Source organism: Lepisosteus platostomus, chromosome 15 (genome assembly GCF_059453375.1).
Source record: "Lepisosteus platostomus isolate fLepPlt1 chromosome 15, fLepPlt1.hap1, whole genome shotgun sequence".
Lineage (NCBI taxonomy): Eukaryota > Metazoa > Chordata > Actinopteri > Semionotiformes > Lepisosteidae > Lepisosteus > Lepisosteus platostomus.
In genome coordinates this window covers 14,380,741-14,401,437 of record NC_142625.1, presented here as the reverse complement: position 1 = coordinate 14,401,437, position 20,697 = coordinate 14,380,741, and the positions used below count along the sequence as shown (strand labels likewise).

Here is a 20,697-nt window from a genome sequence, read left to right as displayed (position 1 = left end):
TCACATGTAACAGTCCAAGCGGCTGCATTATTCCACATGAAAGATGCCCGTGTTTGTCAGTGCTCCTGCATTTTTAATACAGAGTTCTCACAGGAAAACCTTAAACAGCACTACTATAAAATATCATTGATATGAGTGATTTTTTGTCGTGCAAAACACACAATTTGTTTCTCCCTTTATGTCCCTTTTATTCTTTCACATTACCAGCCAGAGCCGCCCTGGTACTGTAACTGGAGGGACTGTGTAATAAATATTGCTGCAGAAATTGCAATAAAAAAAGACATTCCCAGGGAGATCCAATAAATGGAAGGGCACAGAGGCTTCATCGGTGTCTTCCTGTGCTGGTCCAATTCATTGTCGCATGACAGTTTCCTGGAATGCGTCATTATAATGACAACACTAATCGCTCTTCTATTTCAATCACAGCCTGATATGGTACACCTACAGTGCTGGCATAAGAAGGAAGGAGTCACGTCATTCCGTGAAAAATTATAGTCTTCCATAATGTGGGCGCTGCACACAGAGCAAAGAGAATATAGCATGACACTGCGGATGGTGGTTTCTGACAGGGGGCCACACTTGGCACTGAAATACAATTAGTGGCCTGTTGAATTACAGCTCACACACAAAGCAATGGGACAGGAAAATGATCCTCCATGGAGATTCGCAGGACTCTGGGAAAGTGTTGAAGCTGGAAGATGGTGAAGTGGTTTCCGAAACCCAGCTGTGGATGATAGTGTGGTTTCACTTCTGCAGAACTGAGAACAATCTAACAGAATAGCAGGAAAAAGAACTAAAAAATATATGTTCTGTGATCCCAAGGAAACTCCAAATGCAGGGGAACTTAAGTTTATCATTTAATAACCCAATACTTACTGATACTCATTAATAGTTGTCTGCCAAAGTAAGTCACCAGTGCACATAACATCTACCATTAGCACTCATTTTTTAAATATTTTTTCATGATATATTTCAGGGAGTGGGCATGATAAAGTAGCAGTCAAGGCTCTGGACACTACAGTTGTAACCTCAAGCAAACTTCTTCACCCTGGTTCCTCCAGTCCAAGTTTTATGCTTTCAAGAAAGGCCCTGTGCTGGTGATGTCTTTCCACCTTAGGCACCATTTTTCATAAAGCATCAGCCATTAGTCTTGTTCACTGTAGTTTCTGGCAGATGCACCCCAAGAATCACTCACTGAGGTCTTCTCTAGCAGTTGTGTAATAATTACAGTATAGGCAGTGTGCCGTGACGCTGGGGCGTGCCCAGTGTGGAGGTGGAGCCCTGGTAGAAGGGCGACACCCCGCCTTTGTAGTCCCAGCTGTCCTGGCTTCTAGATGATGAGCCCCACTGGGCGGGTCCTACAAAGGCACACTGGACACCCCCCAAGGGGACGAGCAGGGCTACCCCCGGAAGGGGGAGTTTTACACCGACAGTCCCGGAGGGGTTTGCAAAGGCGTAAGGTTTTCTTTGTCTGTTCATTTTTCTTTTTGCCTGTCCCATCATGCACTTTCACCAGGGAAGGCGTACACACTTTTTGTTACAAAACAGTTCTTGTTTTGTTTTTACGTCACATGCCCTGCTCACCAGACTGGACCCTGTTCATAGGGTAAGCCCAGCCCGGAGGTCACACGGCACAGCAGTACACTTTCTTTTTGCCTTTTTGTTGCTTTTGGGCACTCTTTTTGTATTGTTTTTGGTCCCTGCTAACCTCACACCGGTGCTTCTGTCCCCTCGCCCGGGGTGTAGACTATTTACCATTGCGCGCCAAGGTGCCTCCCCCACTGGAGACACACCAGCCAGGCCTGTCTGGGATTTTTATACATGGCCCAAAGCTGGCTGCCATGCTTCTTGCTTAATGAACATGTGAGCCTTACCTGGGTGGATGCCCTTATTTTTAATATTCTTGCTCTCAGTCACCCTGGTTATTTCCATTTAGCTCTATCGCACCGTCTCTGCTCTCGGGATTCTAACCACATACCTTGCTGTGAGCATAGACAACTGATCCCAGGAGCTTCCAGGTGCCGCCTCGACGGTCCATTCGGATCATCCGCAGGATCTGCAGGAACCTCAAGCTCCGGATGGCAGAGGTGGCAAACACATTTCCCTGGGTGCCAGCGGCCAGCACGGAGATGGACGCGATCAGCACCATGATGTCTGATGAAACAAGAAGCGATATAGATTGACACAGCAGTTGCAGGACAGAAGGATTTTAACACTGAATTGAGCTCAGATCCAGGGAATCTTTGGGGAAAAACGTCTTTTGCTCGCTTATTAGTAAGATGGGGAAAATAAATTCAGGGATACATTCTTCCCTCCATTGATATATTCTTTGCCATTCTTATTTCCTAAATTGTAAATACTACATTAATTTATGGATTAGCCCATGAGGAATTATCTTAAGGATGGACCATTACAAACTATGATTGAGCTAGTTATATTATCCTGAAAATGAATGCTTCAGTGTTTCTACAGGGGTCAGGGACAGGTGCCGTTTGCCTTTAAGATGGTTTAAAATGCATTACAGGCAGAATGTGTTACTGCACGGTGCATTGTGATAGAAGATTCACTTTAGTATGCTGTGGGCTTGTCCTCAGGCAGGTGAAGGTTAGAGAAAGATAAGGTAAGAGAGAGACATCAGTGCCCAAGATGGCTGACGTTTCTTCCTCACCGATCACACAGAAAGGTTTGCGGGCAAATTTCAGCCTCCCCCTCCATCCTCTGTAACGACAGCAGCAGCCAGCCGCCCAGATTCTCACAAGGTACTCCACACCGAACACCACGATTGTCACGATTTCCTGCAGAGAGAGAGGATTTTTGCCTGCTTCGTTAATAAATAGGGCAAAGACAACAGAGACTTGTTCTGTAAAAAACCTTCTAAATAACTGGTTTGAAGGATAGATTTACTGGAGAGATGCATTACTTAAATACATAACCACATACTGAGAAAGTATTTCTGTTTGAATTTGATAACTTTTATTAGTAGTAGATAAGAAGGTTCTTTGAATGACTGTAAAGGCACATGGTAAAGAACACTTTTAGGTATGAGTAGCCTCATATTTAAACTTAAAGTTAATTTCAACAACAACATTCCCTAGACTTTCTGCTATATTTTTAAATACTGTTATGTTACAAGTTATGCACACTTAAAAGAAGTCTATACAGATCTATTGATGTATTGCGAGTTTACTCCTGGTACAGTACTCACCAGTATGTACAGGGCATCTTCAGAACTTTTTTCATAGTCCTTGATAGTGGAAAAGACTGACAGCACTAGACAGGAGAACACTAGCAGAAAACTGAATCAAAGAATGAGAAAAAAAACATTATGGGAATACAGTTTGTATGCAATGCCTAATGCAGAAAAGGAATCAATTATATTCAGAACTCACAGGAGCTGTGCAGTTGTGTAGAAACATTTAGAAGACCAGGATACCCACAGATAGCTTAGCTGTATAGACCTCCTTTCACCAACTAGGAAAATTACCCATTACATACTGTATGGAAGAGATGGGTATTCATGATTTTACTTCCCATAACACTATGCTATATTTCACTGTGCTATATTTCATGACCAGCTACTGATGGTCCGAGATGTAGCAGTCAGAATGCTCACTAGAGCAAAACGACCACAGTACACCTCTATTGCTCTTTGATGACTGGGCTAACTTCCAGTCAGACAGCACAGATTTCGAATGTTTGCTTTTCATAAAGCCCTTAATACTTTCAGACTTTATGCTTGCAGGATCTGTTATTATATGACCCTGCCCAATACTTGAGATCAGTGAGTGTTGAATTCCTTTTGTTCTTCTGAACTAAAATTAGGAGGAGCAGAGGGCTTTTAATCGCAATGGGCCTTGTCTCTGGAACTTCACTCCAGAAAACCGTGAAGGTGTTAGGTTGGATTAATACAGTAGGTGAGCAAATGTTTTTGGCATTGTTATTTTGTAAATTGCTTTGGAAGACTTGTATGAGGACCACTAGATAAGCCTATTTTATCCTGAATGTGAATATGAAGGGAATTGAATCCAAAGTCTTATGAGGATCTTATGAGAAGACAAAAAGACCAAATTGTTTCAAAAACAAAACTTGTGTCTTTTTAATTATTTGCAACCTAGAACATTCATACAATAACCAACAAATATTTCCTGATTAAACACTTCCCCTCTGGCCATCACTTAAACAAATTACACTGGGCCGAACAAGGATTCACCATAAAATGCAGTGGTAGCTGTAATATTAGAAGGCAGAATGCCTTGATTATAGTGTAAAGTTAATTGCTCAATTCAGGCAGTCAGATTAGTTGTTTTTCCAGGTCAGGTGTTTTTAGCAGCTATTAATTGAAATGCTCCTGCAAGACCAGCACTTCACTAAGAGCACTTCAGCTCTCAAGAACTGGAATTGAGCTGTAAGAGGTATACAGTAGCTGTCCTTGGTCCTGCAGAGCCACAGTCCAGCATGGCTTATAGGCTACTTTTAAATCATCCACTTACGAACTGCTTTAATAATAATAATTGCTTACACTTATATAGCGCTTTTCTGGACACTCCACTCAAAGCGCTTTACAGGTAATGGGGTCTCCCCTCCACCACCACCAATGTGCAGCATCCACCTGGATGATGCGACGGCAGCCATAGTGCGCCAGAACGCTCACCACACATCAGCTATTAGTGGGGAGGAGAGCAGAGAGAGTAATGAAGCCAATTCATAGATGGGGATTATTAGGAGGCCATGATTGGTTAAGGCCAATGGGAAATTTGGCCAGGACGCCGGGGTTACACCCCTACTCTTTTCGAGAAACGCCCTGGGATTTTTAATGACCACAGAGAGTCAGGACCTCGGTTTTACGTCTCATCCGAAGGACGGCACCTGTTTACAGTATAGTGTCCCCATCACTATACTGGGGCATTAGGACCCACGTGGACCACAGGGTGAGCGCCCCCTGCTGGCCCCACTAACACCTCTTCCAGCAGCAACCTTAGTTTTTCCCAGGAGGTCTCCCATCCAGGTACTGACCAGGCTCACACCTGCTTAGCTTCAGTGGGTTGCCAGTTGTGAGTTGCAGGGTGATATGGCTGCTGGCTTTATCCAATTTGGGGTCAAGAGGGAGTCAGAGTCTATCCTGGCAAACAAAGGTGCAAGGGAGGATACACTCTGGATGGGATTCCAGTCCTTGGCAGCACACACACACACTCACACCAGGGCTAATTTTCCGGTTTGTCTTTGGACTATGGGAGGAAACCCAACAGAACACACAAACTCCACACAGATAGCACTCCAGGAATTGAACCCAGGCCCCAGCACTGCAAGGCAACAATGTTGACAATGTCACTGTATCACTTTTTTTGTATTGCTGAGACCACAGAAGGAGCTGGCTGACCAGTCCTAGCCTACTAAATTCAGTCAACTGTTCTGCAAATCTGCTCAAATGCACCCAGACTCAGGCCCCACCTGTACCCATTGTGCTACTCAGTTGGCCAGGTTTGAGAAATCCAGTAAGTGAATTGGTTGAATTAAGTCACAACTGGCCAAAAGCGGTTCTTGAAAGCTTCACAGTGATCATTTCAAATGACATCTCTACTATTTAGTTAACCCTCTGCTACTTAATTGGCCAAATCACTTGTGTCTGTGTTCAAATCGACTTTCTTTAAAGTCTTAAGGAATTCACAGTTTAAGGGTAACTGATAAAGCCAATTGGATTGAGGTTTTCTTGTGCGGGGTTAGCTCCCATGTGATAAATTATTAAATGTGCAATGAGAATGCATGTGTTACAGATTTAGCCAGCATCTGAGGAATCTATTCTTAGTATGATTAAGTGCCGAGAATTAAGTTGCAATTATTATTGTAGCCAGTGGTACAAAATGCCCTGCAAAAGTGAACGTGCACGACATCCATGTCTCGGATCAGAAAAAGGTGCTGATCTGTTAGAAAGGATGGCTGACTGGGTCTGTGCCACTCACAGAAAGCTGCAGTACATTCATCAGAAAGTGCTGACCAGTGCAGTACTCATTTTCCCGCACAACTGACTTGAAAGTCTAACATATGGAGGATTAAAAATAACACTGCATAGCCAAGTCCCATTCAATCATTCTCTACGTCATTCCTCCATTTTGTGAAAAAATATGCTGTTTCTGTGGGCCAACCAGCAGTAAAGTTCACGCAAACAAAGTAGGCCCCATTCAAAGAAGTGTTATTAATTGCGGCTATAATTACAACAGTTGTCATCCTTCCCCAGCAGAACTGAAAGCACAGAAACAATGTTTACTTTCTAGGGCAGCAGGACCTGGTAAATGTATGTGCATTCTGGAATCATGTGGGAAACGGTAAAATGTCACAGCTGGAAGAAGTGTTATGAATGAAAAAATCACATCTGTTTCTTTGATGTGTGGCTACATCACACTTTTTGGTCTGTGGCCAATGACATGCTGAACCCTGTATCATCCCCGTACATCCCCTTACAACCCTTACATCGGTTGTAAGACAAACGGTAAACGAAATGGAAGATATTCGAAATCATATCCAGCCTTCCTTTATGAATTGGAATGAGGATTAAATGAAAATATACTGAAATACTAAATATACGGAAATAATTACGTGGAGAATGAAAACGAGCTCTCAAAAAATATTGACCACTCGGAACACAAAGACCAGTTTTCTTCATTAAAAATATGAGATCCTTAGCTCTTTTTTATTTTGTTACACCTGTAGTGTGCTCTCTGAAGGCACCAGTTCTGTAGGGTTTGGGCATTTACTGGGACAATTATTAATTGTAGCAGTAAATCACAAAATGATTCTTTTAATGGCTTTAGAATCCAACCATGCGATATAACTCAAACAACACACACACACAGGTACTAATACACGAGGATACATTTATTAATACATAGAATATGCATGTAAACCTAACAGATCTTATCGAGAGGGTTATCAGAATACAAAAGGTATATATTCAGTCAGTTACGAAGAGTTACATATATCAAGAGGACATACGTTCAGTATATCATTCATTTAGACCGTTTCGTAAATGCACTTGGTTATAACTCTTACATTGGATACTCAAAACAAGTACATAACTCTTAGGAATTAAATTGATATCAACTGGTTGGGATAACAATTGAATTCTCAAGCAGTAATGCAGTGAAGTTGAATACTCATCCAATCTCTGGGGATTCAGATCTCCTGCGGGCACAAAGAAACAGTTGCAGCTGTTGCTGTCCAATCCGCGCTCTCTGGCTCGGTGCCAGGCTGTGCTGTGCGGCTTGCGACGGTGCGCTGCTGATGCTCACTGACCGGCTAGTTAGTGTTGGCTTTAACTAGCAAAGTTTGCGCACAGGAGAAAAGATGACTGTGGGTCCCATCAAGTCAGGAAGAGGACTGGTTCGTTCCTGATGAAGAGCTAGTTCTGAATAGTGATTCAGCTGTCCACAGTTCCAACCTGTTCACGAGGCTTGCTGCTGATGCTAACCTCGGGTGGATCCTCTGGTTACTCTCTGGCAACCTCCGCTCTGGACTCTTAGAACAAAGGAAAGTTCTGGCACTCGGACACCCTGGCTGTTCCGTGGTGGTCCGGGCTGAGTCTCAGGATGGTCAGGAGGTGCGCTGCGAGAATGTCCTGCCCTTGGGAGCCTTCTGCTCCTGGGCCATCCTGCCCTGGAATTCCCCTTTGAATTCCCTTTAGAATTGTCTACAATAGTCCACAAAATTCTCCTGGAGCTCTGTGTTGCCTGTTTTTACCTAGTGGAACTTCAGCTCATTCATTGGCTGAAAGTTCCATGGGCATCAGAGTCCCACGTGGGTTACTCGGCCCTACCAGTCCCTGATTGGTTGATCAAGGTGAGATATGAGTCACTTACTCCTGACACTTAGGAATGCAGTCCATATGTCCATCTGGCACTCCCTAGACAGATAGGCGCCAATGGATGACCATTGATCATGATATCCAGGCTTAGCTAAGTGCATCCCCATTTGGGAGCTGTCCCTTATCAAAAGAAAACATCTTTAAATCAGCCTGCATGAATAGCTTCTCTGTGGCAGCACCACAGACATGAAGAGAGAGATGGGGCCTCATTTGGGAAAGCACCGCAACACTTAATTCTGTCTTATTAACAAGCATTGCCGCTACACACCCTAAAATGTGGAACTGGCAACTGCTACAATTAATTCAATTAGCTTGTCGTTATAATCCTCACACTAGCACTGGTGGAAATACCGGCCAGCAGCCATATCACTCTGCAACTCACAACTGACAGCCCACTGAAACTAAGCAGGTGTGAGCCTGGTCAGTACCTGGATGGGAGACCTCCTGGGAAAAACTAAGGTTGCTGCTGGAAGAGGTGTTAGTGGGGCCAGCAGGGGGTGCTCACCCTGTGGTCCGTGTGGGTCCTAATGCCCCAGTATAGTGACGGGGACACTATACTGTAAACAGGCGCCGTCCTTCGGATGAGACATAAAACCGAGGTCCTGACTCTCTGTGGTCATTAAAAATCCCAGGATGTTTCTCGAAAAGAGTAGGGGTGTAACCCCGGCGTCCTGGCCAAATTTCCCATTGGCCATTACCAATCATGGCCTCCTAATAATCCCCCTCTATGAATTGTCTACATTACTCTGCTCTCCTTCCCACTAATAGCTGATGTTTCGGTGAGTGCCGTCGCATCATCCAGGTGGATGCTGCACATTGGTGGTGGTGGAGGGGAGTCCCCATTACCTGTAAAGCGCTTTGAGTGGAGTGTCCAGAAAAGCGCTATATAAGTGTAAGCAATTATTATTATTATTATTATTATTTGGATACAGTGGAAACCATCCTTTGAATGCATGCTTGTCAGGAGGCTTAGGTTCAAAGCTGTTTGCAAATACCATCCATATAGTTTAAATGTTTATTCATCTCTGTTCATTGAGTTGAGACCACCACAGTCAGAGCTTCGCTAATCACCAGTCACAATTGTAGTCCCTCCTCCTTAAGGGCGCTCTGGTTTTTTCACTTCTGAGTTGATTTTGTGCACCTGCCCCCTGTTCCAGCCTCCTGTTAAGCCCACCTTAAAAGCCAGATGCCCATTCTGTTCCGGGCTCTGCATTGGTTCCCGTACCAAGTGAGTCTGGGATCCGAGCGCCTGGTCCTGTTCCCCCCTTGTTCCCCCCAACCCTCCACCGGATCCTGCTCCAGTTTTTAATCCTGTTTGTCTTCATCTCGGATGGACCGGCCGGCTTTGGACTTTTGCCTCATCTTGGATTTCCCATTGGACTCTGTTCTGGATTGTTTGCCCCGGACTCAGCCCCCAGAACACCAGCGCACCATGGACACGCCCCCTGTTTTAATTCCCGACTCCTGCATGCTTTTTTCCCAGTGTTTTCCTCACTCACCCCCACGTTGTGTCGTCTACATAGGGTCCCGAAAGAACGCTTTTGTTACATCACCATCCAGTCAACTCAATCAAACCCACCTATCCAAGATCTTCTCAACCCTTGAAAGTGACAATTTTAAAGCATTTGTGAAAATCTTGACCAGACGAATGGATAATACTTGGCTGAAATATAATGGATATCTCACCTTGCCAAACATGGATGAATAAATCTTATTGCCTGCTAAGCTGTTCGTAGAAATGCATTTGAACTCTTTTTTACTGGTCAGCTGTACCCACCTCTAGGGCATGCTATGAGTACCTCAGTGCCTTTACTTTCACTGACCACACTGCAGACTCACTGATCATAATTACAAAGTTGCTATGTTAATGGCATAGTTCATACTTGAATCCATGAAGTCTGGATTATCTTGGTCTCCAAGTCAGTCCTTTAATAGTCGGTCCACTCAGGAGCTATAATAAAGTTGTGTTCAAAGTCTTTACACATTGCGAATCCCCATACTTGGCCAATTCTGAATCCCAATGGTAACTTGGGGTAAACTAGAGGCTTTAGGTTTCTACCCAGTGGAAAGCTACCATCTTTTAACAGACCTAGAATTTTAGATTAAAGGGTGGGACAATTTAGTTACATTAATGTAGGTCTACAGCTTTCTTCCCTGTAAGATAGACTTACAGTGTGATTTATTAGTAGCACGTACATTCAGCACACAGCAGTTAGCGTGGCAAGCTGTGTGCACTCAGTGCTCACTGTGGGTTTTCCCATTTACTTGTCAGAAGGATTTATGTCCAAAGCTGAATCCCACTATTGCTTTCTTTTCCTTTTAATAGGATTAGTCTCCTTACATCTGATTGAAATCTTGTTTAACTCACACCCATAAGAACAAGAATGGAATTGCTGGTGTGTTCATGTTCTAATTACATTTTTTTGGATTATGGATTTATGGACTGAAGTTCATTTTCTGAAACATTCATGTTCATGTATGCTACTTTTCTTCAGCAAAAAAAAAGGTAATTATCATATGTGGTGGACAAGAATTGTGGAAGTTCCTTGAAACATTATAAGATGTGTGGAAGATAAATGTCTACCTCCAACAACTTACTGTATAAACCCACAATCCACCAAATCAAATTTAATGACATTTGAATTATATTTGATATGTTTCATTCTATTTCAGTTTACAGACTGCATTTTAATTGACCATGTACTGTTCTTCTTTCAATTTTGTACTTCCATTTTGAGCGAAACAAGTGCACTATGAAACATTTGCATTGTGCTCTAAATTACTTGCAATTCTAGAGTACTAGCACGTTTGCCAAAGTTGAGGCTAACACAGACTACGTTGCCTTGACACTTAATTTCTCTCTTAAATTAAAAATAATTGGAGTTTTTTATACTGTTTTACATCATATGAGCTGGCCATTTATGGGACTCAAAAGCTAGGTGCTTAAAACTGCAAGTCCTGTGACTCAGTTTGCTCTGGTACTGTATGACACACTCCCTGTTTTGCTTCTCCCTGGCTCAGCAGTGTAATCCCCAGTGCTGCACGGTCACACTGGGAAGGCTGTTCCCAAAGGAGATTCTCTGGTACTCCCTCTGTACACATGGTGATGCAACACACTGCACGGTCTTTCGCTGAACAGCTGCAGGCATCCAGTTCTTGCGTTTTCAGGGAGAGAGGAAACTGTGGCTGAAGCAGCTCAGTGATTTTGACAAAGAAGAAAGACAGACAGACCTGCTTGGTATGGGCAGCCTTACTTGACAGATGTGTTTGCTTTGCAGGGAAAATGGATGCAACCAGAAGCCTTAATAAAAACACACTTGTTTGTTCCCGTGTCAGATTAAAGCATAGGTCAGGTCAGATGCTAATTAAGTGTTTCATATTTATCTAGAAAGGTTTAATATTTATCTAGAAGGAAACTCCATCATCTTTGGAAATGGGAAGATCATTCCACTAGTTTTACTTTATTACAAATGCCGGGTTGCTCTTTAAAGGTTTTGATCTATAATACAATACAGTGTACATAATATAATACGGTAATGTAATTAATATGATGAAGCAATTAAACAGAATTTTTAATTCTGGGGAAGCAATTAGAAATACAGAATGGAAGAAATATATTTAATATATTTAAAAGTATATTTGAGTCAAGGGATGTTTAGCTTAAACCGTATAATGTGCTAGTGAAGTCTCATTTAGAAAAGTGGGTACAATTATTGGTCACCATGTTAAAGAAAAGACGTTGCCGCTCAGGAATCTTTTCAAACAGAAAATGAGCAGCAAGATTAACTCCAGGACTGAAGGAACTGAACTTTTTTTACTCTTGAACAGTGAAGACTATGAGGGGACCTGATACAAGCACTCAAAATACCCACCAGGCATTTACAAAAGACAGCCCAGCAAATATCTCCAAAATGAACAGAGAAGCATGACGTTGAGGGCACAACTGGAACCTACATGGAAGTGCAATTAAAAAGAAGAACAGAAGGCATTTATTTACCCAGAGGGATGTGGGAGCATGAAACAAGCTAGCCTTCCATGTTTTTGAAGCCCTTATCCTGGCTTCTTCAAGAAATGGCTGTATGTGATCCTTGCATCAAATAACTGCTAACTACTGAACAGACTGGAAGGCTCAAATCACCTCCTGTCATGTGTAATCTTCCCTACATTCTAAACAAACATTGCTGGCATTTAAAAACAGAAAGGACTTGCATTGTGCAAATTATTTTTTGCAGGGTTTTAAAATTAAAATGCCCTGGTTCCAACATGTCTTGCATCATTTTGATACCTAGAAATTAATGAATCATTCAAAAAACTAAAATTTCATCTTATTGATATTTTAGTCAGGGTGCAGCACTTGTGTAGGCCACAGTTAGTCACTTTGTTGCTTACTGTTTGCTGGGAAAGGAAATTACAGTACAGCAGGGAGCTCGAGTAACAGACACCTGACAGGATAAACACTGTAATTTCAAAGAAATCCCAAGACCACCAATTACTTAATACCCAAGGCAAGAAATACAGCAAAACACGAGCGAGAAAGGTAAAGCACTTCATTCTCACACAGCAAGAAGTGAAAACAGACAAGATACTGAACTGACTCAGCTGGTAAAGGTGCTCAGACACCTCAGTATGAGGATATCAGAGCTATTTGCAATCTCCTATCTGATCCATTAGACGGATGTGCTGCAGCTAGCTCTTCAGTCGTTTAATTGATAATTACAGGATCGATACAGCTATTACCTAACCGGTGGCTGTTTATGGGGCTGCACAACAGTACAGGGAGACCCCAGAATTTGGTGGGCATCAGTCCACTAGGTTATACTCTGCTTGCTACACAAAAGCAACCCTTAAGCAAGTTCACTTGTCTGCCCTCCTAGTGAATTTAGGGGCCCTGGGCATGTAAGTGGGGACTGTGGATTCAGTTCACAGGTGGGGACAGTGCTGTTGCCGTCTTGACTAAGGGATTTCTTCAGGAGAGCAGCCAACTCTTCCAATGGATAAAAACTACTCTTGACTGCAAGCCTATGTTCTTGTCATTCTGCTTCTGGACTTCCATTTCACACATTGGATAACGAACACTACAAAAATAAAAAAATATATATCTTACACAGTTCACAAACTTATTTTTGATTTGCTAATTCAATATTAACAATACAGAGGGTCTGAAAATTCCATGTTTCTTAGAACTTCAAAAAGTCTTACTAAATTGAAAAGGGGAAAAAAAGGCCAGACATGTGACATACATGTAGACTGCATCAAGGAAACTGCCCTTCAAACAAAGGAGCTTTGAGTGCAGATTAAAATAAATTTATATAATTTAAAATAAATATGGATTGGAGTAAATATCCCTAATTCTATTTAAAAAAAATTCATTGAAACCAAATCCATATTGAATAAAATTGGAAATTTATGATTCAGACAAATTGTGGAAAGGAACAATGTTTTGTGGCTGAAACAACTTTCCAAATATAAGATTTAATCTCCATATTCATGCTGAAATCCAGATAAATATTTGCCTAGTGACTATGGTTTCCAAATACTTTTTAAAGGTGACTTTTAGGGTCACTCAGATTTGAGACACTGTGTATGAAGTCAAATTTTTCATGTTAGTGGTACTATTAGGAATGCCAGAGCTAATGTACCACAGCTCTTTCTCTGAATTAGCATGAAGCAGCTATCAAAGACTTTTTCTATATGAAAATTACATCCCCTGGGCTTACTAAATTGGTAATGGATTATCTTGCTTTATTTCTAAAAGGATTAACCATGTTTATGTTTTTTTCAGGTTTGTAATTCACCTTCGCCACAACATTACCACAGCAAACATCTTCAGCAGTGATATGACCACAAACTAATATTTTATGAAAATCTTGATCCCTCTGGAACTGACCTGTAAAACCTGGTAAAAACTAATAAAGTCAAACTGCAATTAGAGAGAAACTGACAAGGGCATAATCATTTCTGTGTCTAGCTGCCTCTCCATTGCAACTGGAACTAAATGCTTCTTACAGACGCATTTAGAATAAAAAGAAATATGCTGAATATCTGTTTGGAATTATTTTATCATCAAGTAAAAAGGTTATAACAAAAAGGTGGCTTCTCCCATGATGACTCCCATGTTGAAGAATGATGGGATTGATTTAATAAATGAAATACATCTTTGGAAAAATTGAAAAATTTACATTTTACCTTAAGTTAGATATTAATAAATATGTTAGATATGGTCCAGTTGGGCTACCTGTATGTATATTAAATGTTAAAGGACTGAATTTATTGAGATACAGAATAATTGAAAGTTGAATTAAGAATGTACCTTTACTTTGTTTGTTGTTCTTGCCTCCTTCAAAATAAAGAACTTTTCTCTATAATGACAAAAGATTATACATCTTTCTTGTTTGAAATGTTCTTGTTTAAGAACTTTAATAATGAAACCTGCAAAAATATTTTTAAAATATAAAGGTAAAAAAATTATATGAAAAATATAAGAAATATGTATGTATGATACAGTACAGTACAGTATGTGCAACATTGTACTGTGTAAATCTGGTTTGCAAGCAACATTTTTGTCATTTGTATCTAATATGGTTTTATCTTTCTCTAAAATCAAAAGAATAAACAGGGAGAGATGCTTCAGGAAGTATCCTGCAGTAGCAGAAACAAATCAGAACGCCATTTATAAAGATGTTTAAATGAAAGCACCCAGAGCAGGCTTCCCCAGGACAGAATCTCTGCATGTATTTCCCTGTAGAGAATCTGGAGGCAGATCTGTGAGTCACCACAGCAAACGCAGGCCATCTGTCTTCCTCCCCTCACAAATGGTGCATCTTGTCTTGTCTCTCGCTGTAGAGCCTGAGGTCCAGTGAGCAAACTAGCAATTAATTAGTTTGCCAGCAGCTCCGATTGCATTAAGAAGTCGGCAATGGTTTGACACCTGGGATCAGATGCACTGTATTACAGTATGCATGGGATAAGACCAGAGAGTTACACAAACATTCAGATCATGCAGTTTCACTCTAACTACTATAAGCATCACACATTTGCTTCCCAAATACTTTCCAGGATTTTATCATTAATTGTTGAAAACGTTCAGCCCCTTCTCTATATATGTGAAATGCTGGATCTACTGTATGCACAGTTCATATATGCTGCATACTGTAACTGAACATAATATCATGTACCGTTAGGCACATAATAATTGTGTTTTCCCTTGTAAGGGAACCTGTGTATAATGTAAATAGCTCAGCTGTGGCATTCAAACCCGCGCCGTGGGTAATAAAACCGGTTTGTCACAAATAGTGCAGAGAGAAGTAACAGGAAAAGGGGTCATAGAGTGAAGAATATGTGTTTGGTTTGTAAACCCTGTAAGGAAAGAAAACTACAGCTGGGCATGTGAAATCAAGGGAGAAACCCTAGCAAAGCCAGCAGCCATATCACCCTGCAACTCACCACTGGCAGCCACTGAAGCTCAGCAGATGTGAGCCTGGTCAGTACCTGGAGGGAAGACCTCCTGGGAAAAACTAAGGTTGCTTCTGGAAGAGGTGTTAGTAGGGCCAGCAGGGGGCGCTCACCCTGTGGTGGTCTGTGTGGGTCTTAATGTCCCAGTATAGTGACGGGGACACTATGCCATTAAAAAAAGGCACTATCCTTTGGATGAGATGTAAAACTGAGATCCTGACTCTCTGTGGTCATTAAAAATCCCAGGGTGTTTCTCAAAAGACTAGAGGTGTAACCCAGGCATCCTGGCCAACTTTCCTCCTGGCCTTCACCAATCATGGCCTCCTAATAATCCCCATCTCTGAACTGGCTTCATCAATCTGCTCTCCTCCCCACTGAGAGCTGGTGTGTGGGGAGAGTACTGCTGCATCATCCAGTTGGGGCTGCACACTGGTGGAGGGGATCCCCATTACCTGTAAAGTGCTTTGAGTGGAGTGTCCAGAAAAGTGCTATATAAGTGTAAGCAATTATTATCATTAGTGTGTTGAAGAACCAGCACAGAACTGTCCCAATATTGCATCACTAAAGGAGCAAGCCTCTGTTAAATGGAATTATTCAGAATGGCCATGTTCACTGGTGAACTCATACTGACCAATCGCAGGCACCACCCTTTCAAACTCAAGCAGCTACATTTTCGAGCTGCCTTGTAAACTCAACCTCTGCTTTGCATTCTCTGAAGTGCAACATTTCTTATTCTTCTTCTTCTTTCACCAGAATGATAACAATCAGGACAGATTAATCCCAGAAGCAAATCCGGAGCTAGGCAGCAGTGGCTCTAGTGGCTTAATAAATCACTTAAGACATAAGAAGAGAAAACACTTGCGAAAATGGTTTTAAAAGTAAAGGACCCAGTTAAAGAAAGGGAAAACAATGACCTGCAAGCACAGGTTAAAAACAATATTAGAAAGGCCAGGAGAGAAACACAGATAAAGGAATTTTGCAATGGGAGAAAAATAATATAATTCGGATCTTTCAGTACTGGACCACCAAAAGAACAGGAATAGATAAGCATCTTAGCAATGATAAATGTTTTTAGATAATACAAGGGAAGTGGGTGATTTATGAAATGCGCAGTCTTTATGTGAAGGCTGAAGAAAGATACAGTAGCTCTATATGAAATCATATTAGCATTGTATAGATGAGAAGTGTTACAGGTACTGGAAACACTTAAACATCTCCAGGGCCTGATTTTACCCTGCCTATTGTAACGCAACTGCTATTCATAGGCTCTTAATAAAACTATTCCACCAGTAGTGGTATTCACCTGAAATTTGCTAATGTAGATTCCATCCATAAAAACAATGACAAAAACTAAACTAAAATAAACTAAGAAGTCTCATTTCTACATGATTTACTAGTGGTACTAAATACTTTTACATATGTGGGTCCTGTGCCTTATCTAGACGTAACTGGATATCGTATTTGTCTTGGTAACCATTTGGCATTACCAAAAACAAAAAGCCTGTCGCTCAATTCCAAAACTTCCTTCACTCTCTGTCACTTCCTTCCCTATCTCCCTCTGGTGTACACTGCAGGAGATCTAGGCCCTCCCACACACCAAACCCCAAACCCCTGTGTCCTGGTGTTTACCAGTCATCCACCCAATTACCAGTCATGTGGTCAGGTGACAGAGGATGGCAGGTCATTATCCACAGCTTTCTGAAAAATGTGACTCAGACAAGAACTGCCATCCTGTCTTTACTTCCTGCCCTCCTATAGAAAGGACATGGAAACTATACGAGAGGGACACTTAAATGTACTGTAGATAGCCGGCCTTGCTTAACTTTAACTCTTAGAGTGGAGGCAAGGGAAGGCAGTGATTAGAATTGCTGGCTTGCGGCACAGGGGCCCTGGGTTCACTTCTTTGGGTGCTATCCGTGTGGAGTTGATATGATCTCCCCGTGTTCAAGAGAGTTTCCTCCAGATGCCCCGGTTTCCTTCAGAATTTCACAGACATGCTGATAGATGAATTGATTACTAGCAAAAACTGGTGCTGGTGTGAGTGTGTGCAGGTTTGTTTCCGTGTCTGCCCCCAAAGGACAGGCATGCTCTCCAGGGTGTGTCCTGTCTTGAGCCCATTGCTTACCATGAAAGACTCCGACACACATGCAAACCTGAATTGGATACAGAGGTTAGAAATGGATGTATAGATTTCTGGGAGATTACAAACTGTCAAGATTCAACTTTATGCATGTTTGAATTAAGAAACTAGGAAAAGAAAATAGGAGTATAGGACTGAATAGTCAAATTGGTTTAATGTAATGTGTGGAGCACTCATTCCTATTTTTTATAAAAAAATACTGTATATTGATATAGCTAGTAATCTAAAATACAGTGCATTTCACTGATTATAGCAAAGGAGTAGAAGCAAAGCTGAAATGCTACATGTGAAGAAGTGCTCAAGTAGGAATTATAATGTAGGAGTTAATGAAGGGAAGCAAAAAAAGGCAATGTGATTCAATGTTAAAAATACAATGGCAAGGCAATGGTACAGTGGTGATGGCAAGACTATCTCTGGAGTGATGAGCGCTTTGCATCACAACAACAGCTCTAAACTAACTTCTGCCTGATATCAGTCAAAGACAATGGCCATTGATCCTGTACGATAGTGCCCACATTCACATCCCACTTAAACATGGCACAATAGTCTTGGGGCATGACCCGTTGGGAGCCATTGGATCAGAATCCCATCAAACACACGAGGAGAGGCTCCTCCATGCTTCCCTGCAAAACCATCATACTGAAACGACTGTACAGGGCTCTGAGATGTACTGTATGCATCAGGGATGAACTATTACAGCAATATTGATGATCCCACACTGTGTATAACAGTTTTGTGCCAAGCATTAGACTACAGTGGCACCACTTACTGTACTCTACAGACAGGAGCACATGCTCTCCTCTAGATCAACCATACCATCTTATATCACTGGAGCAGATCCCCCCTTGAAAGTAGCACAGCATGAGGGAATTGCACACAGATCACCACTATGTATTTAAACTGACCCGACCTGATTTTGATTTGTCTATTTGCACGCTGGTCTCCTTCATAATAAAGAACGTACAGCAGCAGTGGAACCAAACTCCAACCCAGTCAGGCCCATTATTACCGTGTTCACTTTTTCATCTGCAGGCCGACACAGCAACGCCAGAGGCTGTTGCTCGTCATGACCCTTCCCTTCTCCTTACTAATATTTTACTCTGAGCTGGCGTTCTTTGAAAAACTCTTCCTGTTTCTAACCTAGCCGTATTATCTGGAACCTTCTTTTAATAACAAATAATCTCGTCATGAGATCAAGTCTCTCACCAACTGCAAAGGTCTATCCCAAAGTCCTGAGGTGACCCTTTGCCTACTCTCTGAGTCCTTTAATACAGAATTAGCTTCCAAACAGGTGAAGCCAATCCCCTGATAACCTTGTGTGAATCCAAGAAGTTCCCTTTCTTCCTGATTTTGGAGTGTCTCTGTATTGCCCCCTGGTGACCCAACCCTGTTTACACTGCAGATCTGACTGCTCTGTTACAGTCTTGTTTTTTTAAAGACTCCCCCACCCATCCCTATAGTCCAATAAATCATTTATCCATAGTTCTCTAGCTTCTTGCCCACTCCCTAGCTAGGAATCTAGATAAATAGGTAGCTACAGGCTTTACTTTAATTGTTAAATGTTAGCTTCGAAATGCATTTTCATTTGCACTTGAAATAAATGATGTATCATTTTGAAGTCAGGATGGCTGGAAAGTCAAAGAGCTGGACTTAAAATATTTCATCCCTGAACTGTGTATGTAAAGGCACGAGATTGCTCGGTATCATCTCTGCTGCGTTGATGTCAGGAAATGCCTTGATAAATCAGTGAGTCATGGCCTGATTGAGGAGGTCTCCCTTAACAAGCAGACATTTTGTCAAGCCCTCCTATAAACTGCCGTGCAGACAGACTAGTTTTACATTTGGCAAGTAAAAATGCCTTTTCTGCAGCACAATATCTGTTAAACAAAATATATTTGACCTTTTATTTAAGTCTGTTAAGAAACCCTTTAATAAATCTTTATATTTGTAAACCACTATTCACCCCAAAGGATCCCCATACCTTTTACAAAGGGAATCCATTTCACCCACCAGGACCAGAGCTGTGGTTTAACATTTCATGTGAAAAACCACATCACCTACAGTACAGTGATCCTGGTCACCCTACTGGTTTAGAAATTGTGGTGCAGAGTAAAGAGAGCCACCTACTGGTGCATCAAAACCAACTGCAACCTGGTTTTCCACCCATGCCCGTACTAACCAAGCACATCCTTGCCTAAGAGCTGACGAGACGTGGCTTTCAGATAATATTGTAGTCTGCCCCTGGAGATTACTTTGTGTGTCCTGTACCTAACCAGAATGACTTGCCTTCATCTTGAAATCATGCTTTCTCTGTGCCATTAGGTGTGTTGATTGATAATGCATCCGGCTAATTACAAACAGATGTGAAAGATGCAATCTCTCTAGCACGATTCATTGGTGTGCTGAAAGGCTTACTTCCAACAAAGCAGAAAATAAAACATAGCACATTGCAAAAATCTTTACGTTCAAGCACCTCTGCTGAATACATTCCTTTTACACTTGACATATGGTTGTTATTATTACACTAAAGCACACAAACATCATCTTCACCATCAAAAGCCTTTATTAACCCTCAGCTGGATGATGATCTCCTTATGATACTTCCACACTTGAAGTATTTTCTGGGGCCTTGAGTCCTTTTCACTTAAGATCCATCCTTCTCTTCTGTATTTTTGTGCCTCAGCTCTGATGATAACGAGATATACAGTAGCATTGATTATGCTCCATTTATTTTTCTGACCTGTGACATTCGAAGCAAGTTTCTCCGTGGTTGTAGAACCGTTCTACAGAACAGGAAATCCTTTCTACAGTATGTATCTAGATTCAGTCAATTTCCCCAGTCTTGCTAATTCGTGGTGCCCCCAGTTCTTATGCATATCCATTCCAAGTCTTGGTTGGGCACAATCCAGCCTCCAGAAAGTCATAAACATGTATTTAAGAGAGAAAATGGGTCACATGAAAAGTTGCATGAGTATGAAGCACTCTATCACGATCAACAGAGAGCATTTGAGAAGAAAAGTGGGCCAGATGGCTGAGCTCTGTTTTGGAGAGCCTCTCACTGGAAAAGATGATCTCTTATCTGCTGAGGCACATTTGGAAAAGCACATATTTGGAAATAAACAGAAAAGATAATGGGATACAGATTGATTTACCCTGCACTCTGCATTAAAACACTCAGGAAAATTAAGAAACTCAAATAATTGCTCCAGGAGAAAAGAATCCTCTTGCCTTTTAGTTGAAAATTTTAGAT

The 20,697-nt window shown here is 41.7% G+C and overlaps 1 protein-coding gene across 5 annotated transcripts in view; it reads right to left on the bottom strand.

The window, feature by feature from the left end:
* kcnq2b (potassium voltage-gated channel, KQT-like subfamily, member 2b) overlaps positions 1-20,697 on the bottom strand; it is an 88,527-nt gene that overhangs the window by 47,430 nt on the left and 20,400 nt on the right. For all 5 annotated transcript variants that reach the window (XM_088607590.1, XM_088607593.1, XM_088607592.1 and 2 more), the window contains exons 2-4: positions 3,206-3,296; positions 2,669-2,795; positions 1,979-2,154 (exon numbers count right to left, since the gene is read on the bottom strand). In XM_088607590.1, coding sequence (XP_088463716.1) covers positions 1,979-2,154; positions 2,669-2,795; positions 3,206-3,296 — 394 coding nt within the window. The remainder of the gene's footprint in view (positions 1-1,978; positions 2,155-2,668; positions 2,796-3,205; positions 3,297-20,697) is intronic.